Here is a 15,535-nt window from a genome sequence, read left to right as displayed (position 1 = left end):
AAGGCGGCAGGTGCGTTGCACAAACCGAAGGGCATTACTCGATATTCGAAGAGCCCAAATTTGGTGCGGAATGCAGTCTTCCACTCGTCGCCCTCTTTTATACATACCAGGTGGTAAGCTCCTCTGAGATCTAGCTTGGTGTACACACGAGCATCTTTTACTTGGTCGATAAGCTCAGGTATCAGGGGCAAAGGGTAACGATTCTTAATCATTATCTGATTTAGGGCGCGGTAGTCAATACAGGCCCTAAGGTCTCCTTCCTTTTTAGGTACGAAGAACAAAGCGGAAGAGACTGGTGACTTTGATGGGCGAATGAAACCATTGGCCAGGTATTGATCCAAATACTGGCGCAAATGCAGGTTCTCAGGTTCAGTAAGAGCATAAATCCTACTACAAGGTAGTTGTGCATTGGGTACCAAGTCGATTTGGCAATCGTAAGATCGATGGGGAGGTAAGGTGTTAGCCTGCTCTTTCTGAAAAACGTCTTGGAATTCTTGGTATTCAGATGGTAGCTGTACAGGGGTGGAAGTTACAGAGGCTAGACCCATAGCTGGATTCCTTGGGTAACAGGTTGGTTCACAATCAGGAAAAGTTATCTTCTTTGCTCGCCAGTCTATTCTCGGATTGTGTGTTTCTAACCAAGGGATTCCAAGAAGTACTTGAAATTGTGGGGCCTTGATCACATCAAACACGATTGCTTCCCGATGTCCGTCCTGACCCACCAGAGTGATTTCAACTGTGGAATGCGTTACAGGCCCTGAGGCTATTTCGGTTCCATCAACTGTAGTAATTACATCTTGGGTTACTTTCGGGCGGAGAGGAAGCTTAATCCTGGAAGCCAATTCACGGTCTATGTAATTTCCAATAGCTCCACTGTCTATGAATGCTTTTATAGCATGCAACTGCTGAGGCTGTTTTGGGTTCACAAGCACCATCGGCATGACAAAATGCGAGGTCAAAGAGTTTGTTTTCAAGCTCGGCAAGCGGACCCCTACGCTTGTCGGGCTAGGTCGTTTCCCGAACCAGGTGTCAATAACTCATTATCAGTGGCTCCAACCACCTTCTTGGGTGGTTTAACTGGACAACTTTGAAGAAAGTGACCGGAAGTTCCGCAATACAGACAAAGTTGCATTTGTCGCCTTCTCTCTCGTTCCTTCTGCGTTAATGGTCCTTTAACACTGCCAATTTGCATAGGTTCGGAAACGTCAGTACTCTTGGAGTTAACGTGGGTCTTGATAGGTACTCTGGTTTCATACTTGAGCCGATCTGCTTTTCTATTTTGAAGTCTGTGATCAAGTTGAACCACTAAGTCTATGTAGTCTGCGCAGGCCTGGGGTGGATCTACTATCTGAGCTATAACATCTTTAAGCTCTCCGCGCAGGCCTCGATGAAACAATGTGATCCTTTTATTTTCAGGCCATCCGGTTTCCACAACTAGTCTATTAAAGGTGGCGATATAGGACAAAAGATCCCGATTACCTTGTCGTAAGGATAGCAGTTCGTTGTCAAGGGCCTGTCCCTGCGAGTGTCGAGCGAACAATCTTTCCATGCTGGCCTGGAAGCCCTGGAAATCCCGGAGAATGGGATCATCCTGATTTACCAATGGAATAGACCAATCGGCAGCACAGCCACTGAGGTAAGATAGTACAAAGGCTACATTGGTCTGGTCATTGGGGAAGGCCCCGGGCCTGCATAAAAAGTGTAAACGGCATTGGTTCATAAAAACGGCATATTTCTTGGGATCCCCCGCAAAACGTTCCGGCGGGGCCAAAGGCATGTGTCCAGGTAGATTGATTTGTACCGGGTTATTCGAACCCATTGTTGTAGAAATATCTCCGGAAACAGGTAAAGGAGTGTGCTCTGCCTGGCCCTGCAATAACCTTTTGGCCAGATCATCAGTTCTTTCCTTGGATAGGATTAGTTCCCTTCTGAGAGCATTAGTCTCCTGGCGGGCTGAGTGCACTTCTGCCCGTAATTCCCCTAAAAGATGGGCCAGCTGATCTGTCTCGGAAGTCTCCATAGCGCCCAGGTGGGAAATTGTGGTAAGGCTTTGCGGAGGCGCAGGCGTCGAAGGCGCAGAACTCTGAAGATGGATAGGAAGGGACCCTCTATTCTGGCTTCCCTGGCTCGTTGGATACCCTCCTGTGCGTGAAAAGGGAGTATTACCAACTGTGGAACAATGCTCAAGCCTCCCACTCCCTTCCAACCCTCCACGATACCTCCTCCACGATTCCCCGTGAAGCCTCACCTTAGGGTTTGGAAGGATGAGCTCTCCATCCTGCTTCTGATGCAGGGGCGCGTTGAAACCCAGTTACTTCACTGGATTGAGGATTGATGGGAGTTCAGGTAAGCTTGACTGTTCAGGTAAGGCGCTGTAAAAGTTCTGTTCAAAAGTTCAAGCTTAATAATAATGTTCGTTGTCTAATTGCAGCAAGCGCTAATGCTTATGTCTTTTTCTCCTTAGGGGCCGGGGTTTCGAGTGCCGGAGATATGGCGCCGACCCGAAGTGAAACAGTTCTGGATGAGCGCTCAGGTAATGTCTTTGCATTCGCTCATTCAATGTCTTTGTCTTTTTTCCCCATAGGGGCCGGGGTCCGGAGATGCCAGGACCCGAAATGCAGTGGGAATAATCCAACAGGTAAGACTTAAAAGGAAACTGAGCTTTCCTTATTCCTTTTCTCCCTCTCACCTTTGTTCTGGTCTTTTTTCCTCTAGGCGCCGGGGCGTAGCTGAATCCGGAAGATCGCTGCTGAAGATGGAAGCGCCTTGCAAAGGTGAGTAAAATGCAGCGCTGCAGCGATCGAAACGAAATGCCTTTAAAATGATGTCTTCCTTTTCAGGGCCGTTGGAGAAATGACTCCGGGATGCAGATTTAGCAGGTAAGGGCTTTTCTTCTCCTATTCTCTTCCTTTCTCCCCTTGCAGGTGTTCCAGGGTGCTGGCAGGCGTGGCTGAAGTCAGGATGCAGGAGCTGACACGGTGAGCGTCCAGCGGCTAGGTGCAGAACAACGTGAAGCATGTGTGGCTGTTCGGGTGGGGTTTAAATAGCCTTGGAAGAAGTTCCTGGTATGTATCCTTCCACCAATCAGGTATGTATCCTTCCCCGACCACACCCGGGTGGTGAAGTAGTCCTACAGGTTAAGTAGTCCCATTCAGGCCTCAAGAGGGCCTGGATGAAGCAGCAAGGTCTGCATCAGGTAAGTGTGCACCCAAGCACTTAAACACATATCCTCTTCTATGAGCCTGGCGCCTAAGGCGCCAGGACTGGGGTCCGCTATGAGCCTGGCGCCTAAGGCGCCAGGACTGAGTCCAAAGGGCCCCGACTTGGGCCCGCTGAGACTTCCCTGGGGAAAATGATGTCTGCCTCTGCGGTTGCTGGGCCCGGCCTGGCTCCTTAGAGGTAGGCATCATGACAGACAACCGATGCACCTCCCGGCAAGCATGTAGCTCAGCCGAGATGGTACGCTCAAGCTGCTCAAACCTCTCCTCTGACCGCAGCCTCTGGGATGTCAAGAGGGCATCCAGAGTGGATCTGAGGGACTGAGACTCAGCCCTCAGGGCCGCCATGTGTGTCTCTGTGTGAGCAGTAATTGCTTGACGCAGAGACAACATTTCAGCCTGGCGTGCCCTGTCAGAGGCCGCCATGCCCAGCCTTAGCGAGCGGGCTGTGGACTGTGCCGCCTGCCGCTGGAAAAGCACCTGCCTAGCAGGAGGGAGCACGGATTGGGTCACACATTCCATGCTCGCAGCGATGTCATCAAGTGCTGCCCCCTGACGTTCTGAATTGGCAGTCATGTCTTGCTCCCACTCAGTATACCTCGGTGGCGCGCGGCCACCGCGTTGCTGGGCTTGACACCTGCGGGACCTAAGGACCGTGTGTCCTCGTTGGGTTGGCATCGCCCCCGTCTACGTGATGCCCCAGGCACATCCGCGACTGGTGTGGAGGGTGACCCTGCTTCCCGATCCACCACAGGCAGAGGTCCCACCACTGTCCGACCCCTCAGAGCAGGTGTACCGGACAGAGAAGTGTCCACATCAGAATCACTCACCCCTGACGTATGGACATGATGCACGTCCAACTCAACATGGCTGTCGGAGTGGTCATCTGGACTGGACTCATAGCCAGCCAAAGACAAGATGGATTGAAGCACACGTGGGTTCTTGTGGTCTACCACCCCACGACCCCCACTTGTGCCAGGTTGTGGTGGCGATACCAACCCTGTGCCTGGCATGACAACACCATCCTCTGGCTCCATTGCGTCATCCCCTGAAAAGTGGAGAGAAAAACAAATGAGTACACATGTCCGAAGCACATGACACATACACAGACATTACACAGACAGCCAACACATGAAGCAGACATGTCACACACAAAACAGAACCTGCATGCCTGGTCAATTTGACATCGCATCAGTGAGTAGGCATGTAGAACGGTGTTACACTGCTCAGAAGCGGGTTGATGCAGTGCAGAACATGTGTACGTTACTCACTATCTACATGAACAAGTACTTCGTGATTTGTATCAAAAATCATGAAGCCAGTGGAAGGGCTAGTTCAGGCATCACGTGCAATGTGCATGCAATGGGTTGCATGGCTACAAGCAAAGCCCCCCCTCCGCCCCCCTCATAGAAAATGCAGGGATGCCTTGCTTGGTAGCAAAAGGCTGAACAGAGACCTGTGTATTGGCAGACAGTGTTGACTAGCATCAATGGCATCATCTGAGTAAACTGACAACACAGCAGATGATGGGACAGTAAGCAGGACACATGACGAACCCTCAGTAGTACACCCAAGCGTGCAAAAGCCACTACACCAGATGGACAGAGACAGAGGGCCTGAAACTAGGTGAGGACTGTGCCCCACTGCATGTGTCTGGCAGGTTGGCTGGTGGAAGTTAGCATGTAAACAGGAGGCTTGAATAGGCCATTGCAGTACGCCAAAAAAATGCACAACAGTGCAATGGTGTAATTGGGGTGGTCGAGCAAGTGGGCATGCCTACGTGGAGTACCCGCATGCAGGCAGAGGACACATGCACGTCAGTCATGCAATGACATAGTCCCAGTGCTGAGAGGAAAACCACGCCTGGCTACATGCAGAAGGGCCAGAGAGCAGGAACATGGACCGGAAGGTCAGCTGGATGACTAACATGTGAGTAGGGTGCAAGTGTTGTGATGAGGACAGTCCCTGTCTGCTCTACATGTGCATCCTGCACAGCAAGCACGCATCAGTGATGCATTGCATGACTAGCACATGAAAACAATGTACACATAGCATGTAGTGGCAGTCAAGCAAAACACATCACACAGGCAAAACACACATGGGCTGGACATACACACACCACCACTCACTGGACTGGGCATCAAAGTCCTGCATCTCTCCCACTCTGCGGAGTGAGGTGATCCTCCTCAGGTGGTGGCCCACCACCAGAGTCATGCTGTAATTAGAGGCACGCTTGGCCTTAGTGCTGCGTTTGAGGTCATTCCAACGCTTCTTGCACTCGGCAGCTGTGCGCACCTCATGGCCGAATGCACTCACATTATCCGTGACATGCTTCCAGTGGGTATTCCGATGGGCAGCTGTAGTTTGACAATTCGGCCCCACTAGCATATCACGTCTGTGGGCCTGCACGTAGTCCACAAGGGAGTCCAGTTCCTGTTTGCAGAAAGGCTTCTTCCTTGACGTGCAGGAGGCCGTGGCTGTGTCTGGGGTCCCAGCCTGTGCTGCAGATGCAACCTTCCTCCTCTTGTATGGTGGCGCGGACCCTGGCTGGCGAATGCCGCCCTGATCAGTATGGCCAGTGGGACCGGTGGATTGAACCAAGGGAGTGGCAGGTTGAAGGACAACCGAAGGCCTGACTTGCGTTAGTGGCTCCTGGGTGCCCTGGAATGGACCCTGCGAAGCAACATCCCCTGTGCCAGGGTCATTGACTGCGACTGTCCTGGTTGGTAGACTCACAACCGGGGGGTTGTTAGCTGCATCTGCCCCTGCACTTGCCAACACCCGGCTGGTCGGGGCAGCAGATGACATTGCTGCCCCAGGGACACTTGTCTCAGTCAGGGCAGCCCTGCATGCACCTATGGTGTTCCTCCTGACCTGCTGGAAATCTTCCAGTGACTCTTCAAGTGCCAACGCAGCCTGCGCTGGCAGATCCTGAGCCTGGGTGGTGGTGTCCACAGCTGCACCTGCAGCTACCACTACCATTCGGCCCGTGGCAGTCGATGAAACAGACTGCCGGGTCACATGGGCGCCAGTGCCAGATGCAAGAACTGCATCTACCGGAACCACAGGGGGTGGTGGCATGACTTCACCGACACACAGCACAACATCGTGCCCAAGTGGCGCACCCCTGCCTCTTCCCCCTCTGCGGCCACCCTGGAGTCCCCCTACTCCCTGGTCACCCCAGCCACGTCCCTGACCACGCCCGCCACGAGGAGTACACCCAGCTGAGGCACCCCTCACCTTTGGTGGCCTCCCAACCATGGCACAGATGGAGTGTTGCCAGCACAGGTGGAGGAGTGCCAATGGGAGGTGTACACCACAATTGACCTGGGCAATTGGGGTGAATGGGGTGGGATGCAAAATGTTAACAGCACCCCTGCACCTGCAAGGCTGGATGTGACCCCGGTGATGAAGTGACAGGTCACGCAATGCTCAAGCACCACAAAACTGCAGTAAAACCGTGCACGCACCCCCTGCAGTCTACATGCGTGGAATTAACCTCCCGCAGTACGCGGTGGCACCCAGGAACACAAAAAACACATACGCGTGGGACACGCAGGCTATGTGTCAACTAGTATTGAATTATAGTTTTAAATATCACTAACCTGGGCAGACTGCAGTCCGCAATGGAGACAACTGGCAGAAATTGGAGAATCCCCCGTGGGAGTCTTGCTCCCTCTCTCCCTGTAATGAATACCAGTGAGGAAGGCACGACCCCCAGGGAAACCCTCCTGGGGAAAAAAAACCCTGAGTCGCTGCTACTCTTCGGATAGGACGGTAGAAGCCTTGACGGGGTCCCTCTAGGCAAGCTGGAACGCGAAGAGGATCGGAGATCTTTCCAAGGAAACAAGACAGAACAGGTAAGTGCCAGTAAGGAGGACTGTGAGGAAAGAAGAGCGCTGAGCATTGGAGATGCAACGTACAAGGAATTCAGAATGGGGTCCTTAACTGGGTGTGGATACTCTTGGATATGTCCGGATGTCCGAGGAGTGTGTTCAGTTATGATAGAGCTGTAGTGCTAGAGCGAACAGAAATGGAGTGGAAGAAATGTGAGGTACAGCGGGAGGGAGAGGGCTGGGGGGGAAGCAGCGTTTAGTTTCACTCACTGACAAGGGCGGAACTCCCGACACGAAACTAATGGTGAAGGCGGAATACGGCCAGAGAATATGCCTGTGGGTATGAGATGCAGAGAAAGGGCAGAAGTTAGGTATAAGAAGGTAATGAGAGTCAGGAGTTACAGAAGGTGGAAATCCTAGAGGCAAATTTACGGAGCGTCGGTAAAGGCAGTAGCGACGCGTATGCTAGCAACACTTCCTTCCTTATCATGAGTCACGTGAACAGGTAGGGGTACGGGTACATCAGATGTACATGAAACAACTAGACCGTTGTCTTCCATCTGAAGAACCGTCGCTTTGGGAGCCTGCATGATTACACTATGAGCCGTTCTTCCTATTCTCCTGCTCTGCCACAATGACCAATGTTGATAATGTGCAACACTACGACCTCGAAAACGGGTACGCGATACACAGGGGCACCCGCAGTGGGAAAAATAGCATGCGCGACTCACCGTCAGACTAGCGCGATGATGAAACGTGTAGCCAATACCCCCGCCAAAAGAAGAGATACGTCCTTGATCCGTTGTGAAGTTGTGATGGCGCGTGAAACAACATGAAGTAGCAACACACACGTCGGTCTCCACGAAAGGCACGTACAGCGAACTGCTGGCCCCGCTCACCTTTAACCTGTGCTGAGGGAAACGCCAGCGCGCGTCGCCTCACTTACGCGCTTAGACCCTTTCCTCGATTTACACACATTCACACACGGACATGTGTTTTTTTTTATGTGCTGATCCACTATGCACCCGTGTTGAGGGAAACGCCCGTGCACGCTATGTCACAGACGCGCTTACGTGCTAAGGGCCTTTCCTCAAATTACACACTGACGTGCAATTTTTTCACGTGCCAAATCACTCCATATCAAGCTGGCCACGGGAAACACATGGAAGACCATGCTCCCACCCAAAAGGCCATTTTCCTGCCCCCAAGAGCCCCGAGCATGCTCCCACATGCCATCTGCTGCTGCCTGCCTGCTGGCCACGTGCCCTGCTATTTGGTGCCTGCACGTCAGCCATCTGCAGGGGTCCAGTTGCTGTGTCCACCCCTGCTGGAACAGAAGACTCCCAACTGGGATACCATTGCTCCACAGCCCAGCCGCAGGACCCAGTTGCCCACCCACGCCTGCCTCGGTGTTTGCCATGTCGGGACAAACACCATCCGAGACCACTGGCGACCCCCAGCCAGAGAGGCAGAGGGCCACCAGCTTCAGTGAGAAGGAAGTTGGTGTCCTGGTGGAGCATGCCCTGGGGCATTATGATGCCCTCTTCACACCATTGCCCGCCAACAAGGAAGGACGGGAGAGGATCTGGGAGGACGTTGTGGTTGCCATCAACGCAGAGGGGGTGGCAACCCGCGAGAGCAAGCACGTCCGGAAGAGCTGGGAGGACCTCAGGTCCAGGACCCTCAATAAGGCCCAGCACCTCGTGAAGGCAGAGGATGCAGAGGGGTGCCGGGTCCACCTGAGCAACATCCAGATGAGGGTCTTCACACCATTGCGCACCAACAAGCTACAAAACCATTATATTAAAAAAAGACAGTCACAAGGGGACGGGAGAGGATCTGGGAGGACGTCGTGGTTGCCATCAACGCAGAGGGGGTGGCAACCCGCAACAGCAAGCATGTCCGGAAGCGCTGGGAGGACCTCAGGTCTAGGACCCTCAACAAGGCCCAGCGCCTCGTGAAGGCAGAGGATGCAGAGGGGTGCTGGGTCCACCTGAGGAACATCCAGATGAGGGTCCTGGAACGCCTAAACCCAGCGCTCCACGCCCAGATCCTTCAGAGGCAGACCCGTCTGGAGTTGAGCGGTAAGTGGCCATGCATTGCTGTGTGAAACCGGGCATGTTGCAGTGTGCTGGTGGTCAGCTACTTGCCTGTATGTGTAACATAGGCCATGTATGGATGTGTGTGCGCCGGGACATCATGGAACTGCATGTGAGACCAGTAATGCGCGAACCACATGGATGGTGCATGTGTTCCAATGAGACATGGGGAGCTGCATGCGGAATGCACACGTGTATGCATGCCAGTCCCTGTTCTTGGACATGGGTGTGGGGTGAGAGATGGGTGCTGCTCTCATCTACATGTATGGTGTGCATGTCTGTGTGTCTGAGAAGCATGTGTGTGACTTTGAAACACCATGGATGCATGACATGTCCGTGACGACGTGTAGATTCACTCATGCAGTCTGGTCACCGTTGTATCCACTGCGTCTGTGGTGTACGAGCCATGATGCATGACCCTCCGGTGATGTGTGTGCATGGGATCAGTATGGGCCATGATGCATGTGAGTTTGAAGGCAACATTTATGTCCATGGAGGTCCTTGTACATGGATGCTGATTTTGATTGCATGCGCCTTGCCCGTTTCTGCATGTGTGTTGCGTGCATTGACCCATGTGTTCTGGAGGGACAGGATGGAAGTGACGTTTGACAGTGCCACTCATGTGTTATTGCTTCCTGTCTAGGGGACTATTGTACAGTGCCCTGATGCGTGTGTTCTATGTCTCCCTCTACGCAGCGTCGAGTGAAGAAGAGGGCGGAGACGGCGCTGTGGAGCCAAGCGGCAGTGGAATGCCTCCACCGGGCGGCGACACAAGGCCCAGCCACCCTCCCAGGAATTGCCATCATCCGGGAGCGAGAGGACTGGTGCTGCGTCTGCCACTATGGCTGTAGCGGAAGGGCCGGGTGAGCCCCGACAGGGGCTTGCAATGGCGGAAGACTGTGCAGAGACATCCAGGTTGGTGGTCTCCACAGAGGAGAAGCTCGCTACTGAGCCGCACATGGGGCCTGGTGGGGGTAGTACCACTGGTGCAAGTGGTGCAGTCCAGGGCCAGGAGGCAGCACAGGTCACAGCAGAGGAGACGGTGCATGTCGCTGTCCCTGACCCTGTGACTGCACCAGCAGGGATGCCCCGTCCCAGGCCTGTCCACAGGTAGGGGAGGAGGCCCACGTCATCTGGCTCTCCACTAGCTGCGGACGAGGAGTCCCATGAACGTATGGGCTCCGTCCCGATTGGTGTCACGTTGCGCAAGTGTGACATTCATGATGACGTGCGTGCTTCCTGGGGGGAGCATGCACGCCATCACGAAGAGCTGCGTGGCAACGTGGCACTGTTGGGAAGGGCCCTGGTTGGTGGGTTCCTACATGTGTTGCGCACTCTGGCGGACCTCTCCTCTGTGGAGACTATGTGCCAGTCGTTCTCCCTGCCGTCTTCAGGCCCAGATTCCACAAGGGCCCCCTGTGGACCTGGCCCGACCAACACAGCCAGCTTGGTGGAGATCCCATCCCTGCCACAGTCGGGAGTCGGCGGTCCAGCAGATGGAGGATGTGCAGGCATCATCGGACAGGGCACATGGACGACAGCAGCAGTCTCTAGGTGGGAGCGATGATGGCTCAGGGCCATCATCACCAGAGGGGCAGGCATCGGCCAGAGGGCAAGAGAACCCTGGAATGGGAGTGTCTTCCGTGTGGCTGCGGTTGGGCCAGTGTATAGATGCGGAGCGGCGGCGGGCGGAAGAGGCGCGGCTCACCATGGTCAGGGCGGAGTTCTCCATGCATCGGGCATTGAGGCGGGCTGAGTGCCTCGAGGCAACTTGCAGGGAGTTGGGACAGGCCATGAGTGCATCCCTGCGAGACCTCAGGGCCAGGACAGAGTCCCGCCTACAGGAGATAGACATGGAGTTTGATGATGCCCTGGCCCGCAACATCACAGAGTGAGCTGCAGCACTTGCCCGCCGCCATTGTATATAGTTAGTGATAGGTTTCCTTTCTTTTTTTAAAAATTATTTTGGGACTCTTGGACAATGCCCCACGTTTTTGTATATAGTTGTAAATTAGGTAGGGTTTTGTATGTAGGTTTCATTTCATTTGTTGGGCTCATGGACCCTTGTTGCAATATTTGTACATAGTTGGACAGTGGATTTTTTTTCAAACATCATTTACCCTCACCATGGATCAATGGATTTTGGTTTCCTTTGGATTTACTTTGGTGACAAGGATTTTTGACAGACTTTATTTAGAATTCATTTGGATTGCGTCATCATTATTCTTTCTAATTTGGACATGGCTTTTTTTCTGGTTTATGATTATTTACATGCTTTGAATCATTTTTATTATTTTTGTGCACAATACATTTTGATTGCTTAATTCCATGTGTGGTATTTGCTCTATGGTTTACTGCATGTCACAATGTGGGTTTACACAATCACTCACACCCAGTGTGTGTGTGACAGACATGTGTTGATGTGCATATTTTACTTTTGGTTAGTGACAAGTAATAGGACTTTCAGTGTGGGGTGGATGGGAAACTTGATTGTGTCTAAAGACTGGGGCGGCGTGCATTGGGATTTTGGTGGACATGAGGCCCATGAATGTGCATCTTCATGACATGTTGGGTGGGACCTGAGTCAGGGCCTGACCCTCAATGCTGGGTGGATGGGGGTGCTGGGGGACATGAGTCGGGGCCTGACCCTCAATGCTGGGTGGATGGGATGCTGGGGGACCTGAGTCGGGCCTGAACCTCAATGCTGGGTGGATGGGGGTGCTGGGGAACATGAGTCGGGGCCTACTGGCAGGTGCCCGTCGATGCTGGGTGGATGAGGGTGCTGGGGGACATGAGTCGGGGCCTGACCCTCAATGCTGGGTGGATGGGGTGCTGGGGAACATGAGTCGGGGCCTGACCCTCAATGCTGGGTGGATGGGGGTGCTGGGGGACCAGAGTCGGGGCCTGACCCTCAATGCTGGGTGGATGGGGTGCTGGGGAACATGAGTCGGGCCTGACCCTCAATGCTGGGTGGATGGGGGTGCTGGGGAACATGAGTTGGGGCCTGCTGGCAGGTGCCCATCAATGCTGGGTGGATGGGGGTGCTGGGGAACATGAGTCGGGGCCTGACCCTAAATGCTGGGTGGATGGGGGTGCCGGGGGACCTTAGTCGGGGCCTGATCCCCAATGCTGGGTGGATGGGGGTGCTGGGGGACCCGAGTCGGGGCCTGACCCTCAATGCTGGGTGGATGGGGGTGCTGGGGAACATGAGTCGGGGCCTGCTGGCAGGTGCCCATCTATGCTGGGTGGATGGGGGTGCTGGGGAACATGAGTCAGGGCCTGACCCTCAATGCTGGGTGGATGGGGGTGCTGGGGAACATGAGTCGGGGCCTGCTGGCAGGTGCCCATCGATGCTGGGTGGATGGGGGTGCTGGGGGACCCGAGTCGGGGCCTGACCCTCAATGCTGGGTGGATGGGGGTGCTGGGGAACATGAGTCGGGGCCTGCTGGCAGGTGCCCGTCTATGCTGGGTGGATGGGGGTGCTGGGGAACATGAGTCAGGGCCTGACCCTCAATGCTGGGTGGATGGGGGTGCTGGGGAACATGAGTCGGGGCCTGCTGGCAGGTGCCCATCGATGCTGGGTGGATGGGGGTGCTGGGGGACATGAGTCGGTGCTCACTTGGGCGTGGTGACATGTGGGCTGGCTCGGGGGCTTCGCCAGGGTGGATGGGCTGCCTGTGGGGCATGGCCAGGGATGCAGTGTGTTCCCCTGTGTTGTGGTCTGCCTGCAGGCCCTGGGGAAGGGGGGTGGGGAGGGCACACCTGGGAGGACACACACTAACAATTCGTTGGGGCACCCACGAAATACACGTACCCTGCTCGCACAGGGCCAATCGCATGTACTTTTCCCTGCGCACCCCCGTAATACGCTCGCACAAGGCCAATCGCAGGTAAAACTTCCCACGCACCCCCGAAATACACATACCCGCTCGCCCAGGGCCAATCGCATGTGATTCTCCCCACGCACCCCCGTAATACATGTACCCCGCTCGCACAGGGCCAATCACGTGTAAAACTTCCCGCGCACCCCCAAAATACACGTACCCCGCTCGCACAGGGCCAATCGTGAGTGATTCTCCCCGCGCACCCCCATAATACACGTACCCCGCTCGCACAAGGCCAATCGCATGTAAAACTTCCCACGCACCACCAAAATACACATACCCCGCTCGCATTCGTGGTTGGGGGGGGTTGTATGCTGGTCCACTGGCCTGTGCGCCATGTACAGGATTTGTGCGCTGTTCATGGTGCACGGGGAGGGGCTTGGGGGTGTAACTGGCACTGCTGCAGGGTCGCTGCACCACGGCTGGTTATGGATGTTTTAATTCATGAATACGCTGTGCGCGGAAATGGATTTTGGCGCATGCGGCTGGCGCAGACTGCCGCACGCGCACACTGAGCCAGCCGCGCGCGCCACTTGTGCGCTGAATTACCCCCTAAATTACATAGTCTACTTCCTAAAAGGCGATAAAGGAGTGGACATGGTCACTGCCGAAATTGTTAGCTAAGCCACACACTTCATTAGCGGTCTCACAAAGCCCTTTATAATTTCAAGTATTTACGGGCCCCTCTTCAAACAAATAAACATATGTTTATGTAACAAACATAAAACAGAGGGAAAATCCAGTACAACTAAAGAAATCCTGCCAGCCAATAACCTCCGACTCCAGAAAAACAATTAAAAGCTGCTGTGGAGGAAGTATGTGGCATTGTGGGAGAATTTGAACGTGCACATTGAAGAGCTCTTGCACTTTGAAGGATAGAACTTTCTTTGAAAAAGTGTTAGAATGTCCTCCAACATTGAGGGTGTTTATTGGTCATGAATATTAAGAAGAATCGGATGCAAGAAAAATATTTTATCAGATTACACAAATCAACCAACTATGAATCCTATGAGAAAGTTACGTTTCCACATATTTATGTAAGCTCTACAAGAGCAGTTGAATCTGTTTTTATTCCAAAAACCGGTACAAATGGATGATGGATAAAACCAGAACATTGTTAAACATAATTAACTTTGCATAAAGTTTACAGTATTTAGAATCACTAACAATGGAAAAACACGAGCGATTAATCAAGCCATCCCATAACAATTGTGTAGATATCACATGAACCATTAACAAAACGGTTGCACTCCGATTTCTCTTTTATGATATGAAAGTATTTCATGAACAGTACTCACATGGGACAGATACAATTCAGAAATGTAATGTTGAACAGACTCTTACATCATAAATCAACTTCTTAGACATGCTTAATTTGAATGTGCTCTAACGGTCAATCAATCATGGGTTTTTGAAATCCCTGGTTGTTAATGAAAATTGGAAATTCACATGGTCTCGTTGTTGGAAAACCTAAAATGCATAAGATGGTGTTTTCTCTCTGGAATATAATGGGTGCATTACTACATATAGTAAAAACAGCAGTACAATAGTCTTCTATCTGTGATGACAGAATTAACAATTGTAGGAAAATTAAAAGAACAATGACGCTGGTATGAATCCAAAGCTCGATGCAAACTTCACAGACCTTTAATAAGAGTCACACTGTGGCCCCTTTCAGGCATTCACATGATTATCCTGACAAGTACAAGTATATTGTCATTTGTAACAGTCCAGCTTCTTTTTATAGATTCTCCAGAGGACTGTGCATCATAATCACTGATGGAGGTGAGCCCTGTCATCTGGACGCTTGATATGAATCCTTCGCACACGCTCAATCCTATCACGTTCTTCATCCTCATCCAGGTGATTTGAACGCCCAGCAGCGCCTCCTGTTGCTTCCAGAAGTGCATTATCAGGGCCCGCACCATCCAATGCTTCATACAGCAAAATGTTTAATGTCTCTTCATAAATTCGGGCTTCTGGAAACTCCACCTGCAGAAACACAAACATGTTTATTAATAAGTGCTCAAACATACGTATTGTCAAGAACATTTAAATAATTAAAAAAGGCCCAATCGCTTGTCGGAAGTATTAACAAGAACATAGGAATCTGATATCCCCATCTCTTGTTCCTTCTTTATACACATGAGGTGTACGAGAGGATACATATACAAGAGACAAATGTCTTTTAGATTCCTTGCTGCCAATTGCCTGTCCTCGCACTCCCAACGCCCTTGTGTCGATCCCTTGCGATCTGCTTCCCTCGCTGTATACTTCCCACTATGACTTCTAAAGCGCCCTGTTACTTCCTGAAGCTAGGTCCTCACTTAATAAATACCCCAATAATAAATGTTTTTTTAAAAAAAAAAAAAAAAACAGTAGCAGAAGAATTCTTCAACACTTCTCTACCAACGCATTACAACTTTTGTCTGGAAGGAAAAAACATAAAAAAGAAAGTAGTCTGCATAGCTATGGTCTCTTTGTTCTCTAGAAAATAA

General features: G+C 52.4%; 1 protein-coding gene across 7 annotated transcripts in view; it reads right to left on the bottom strand.

The window, feature by feature from the left end:
* Positions 1-15,535, bottom strand: part of KCTD10 (potassium channel tetramerization domain containing 10) — a 354,681-nt gene that overhangs the window by 135,597 nt on the left and 203,549 nt on the right. For 6 of the 7 annotated variants that reach the window (XM_069619425.1, XM_069619422.1, XM_069619424.1 and 3 more), the window contains exon 7: positions 13,936-15,029. The exons of the other annotated variant lie outside the window; for it this stretch is intronic. In XM_069619425.1, coding sequence (XP_069475526.1) covers positions 14,811-15,029 — 219 coding nt within the window. In that variant the 3' untranslated portion in view covers positions 13,936-14,810. Of the gene's footprint in view, positions 1-13,935; positions 15,030-15,535 lie in introns of those variants that run through there. 7 annotated transcript variants of the gene reach the window in all.

This window comes from Ambystoma mexicanum, chromosome 10 (assembly GCF_040938575.1).
Source record: "Ambystoma mexicanum isolate Mex_15411 chromosome 10, UKY_AmexF1_1, whole genome shotgun sequence".
Taxonomy (NCBI): domain Eukaryota; kingdom Metazoa; phylum Chordata; class Amphibia; order Caudata; family Ambystomatidae; genus Ambystoma; species Ambystoma mexicanum.
The sequence above is the reverse complement of the archived record's forward strand: the minus strand, read 5'-3'. Positions and strand labels throughout refer to the sequence as shown.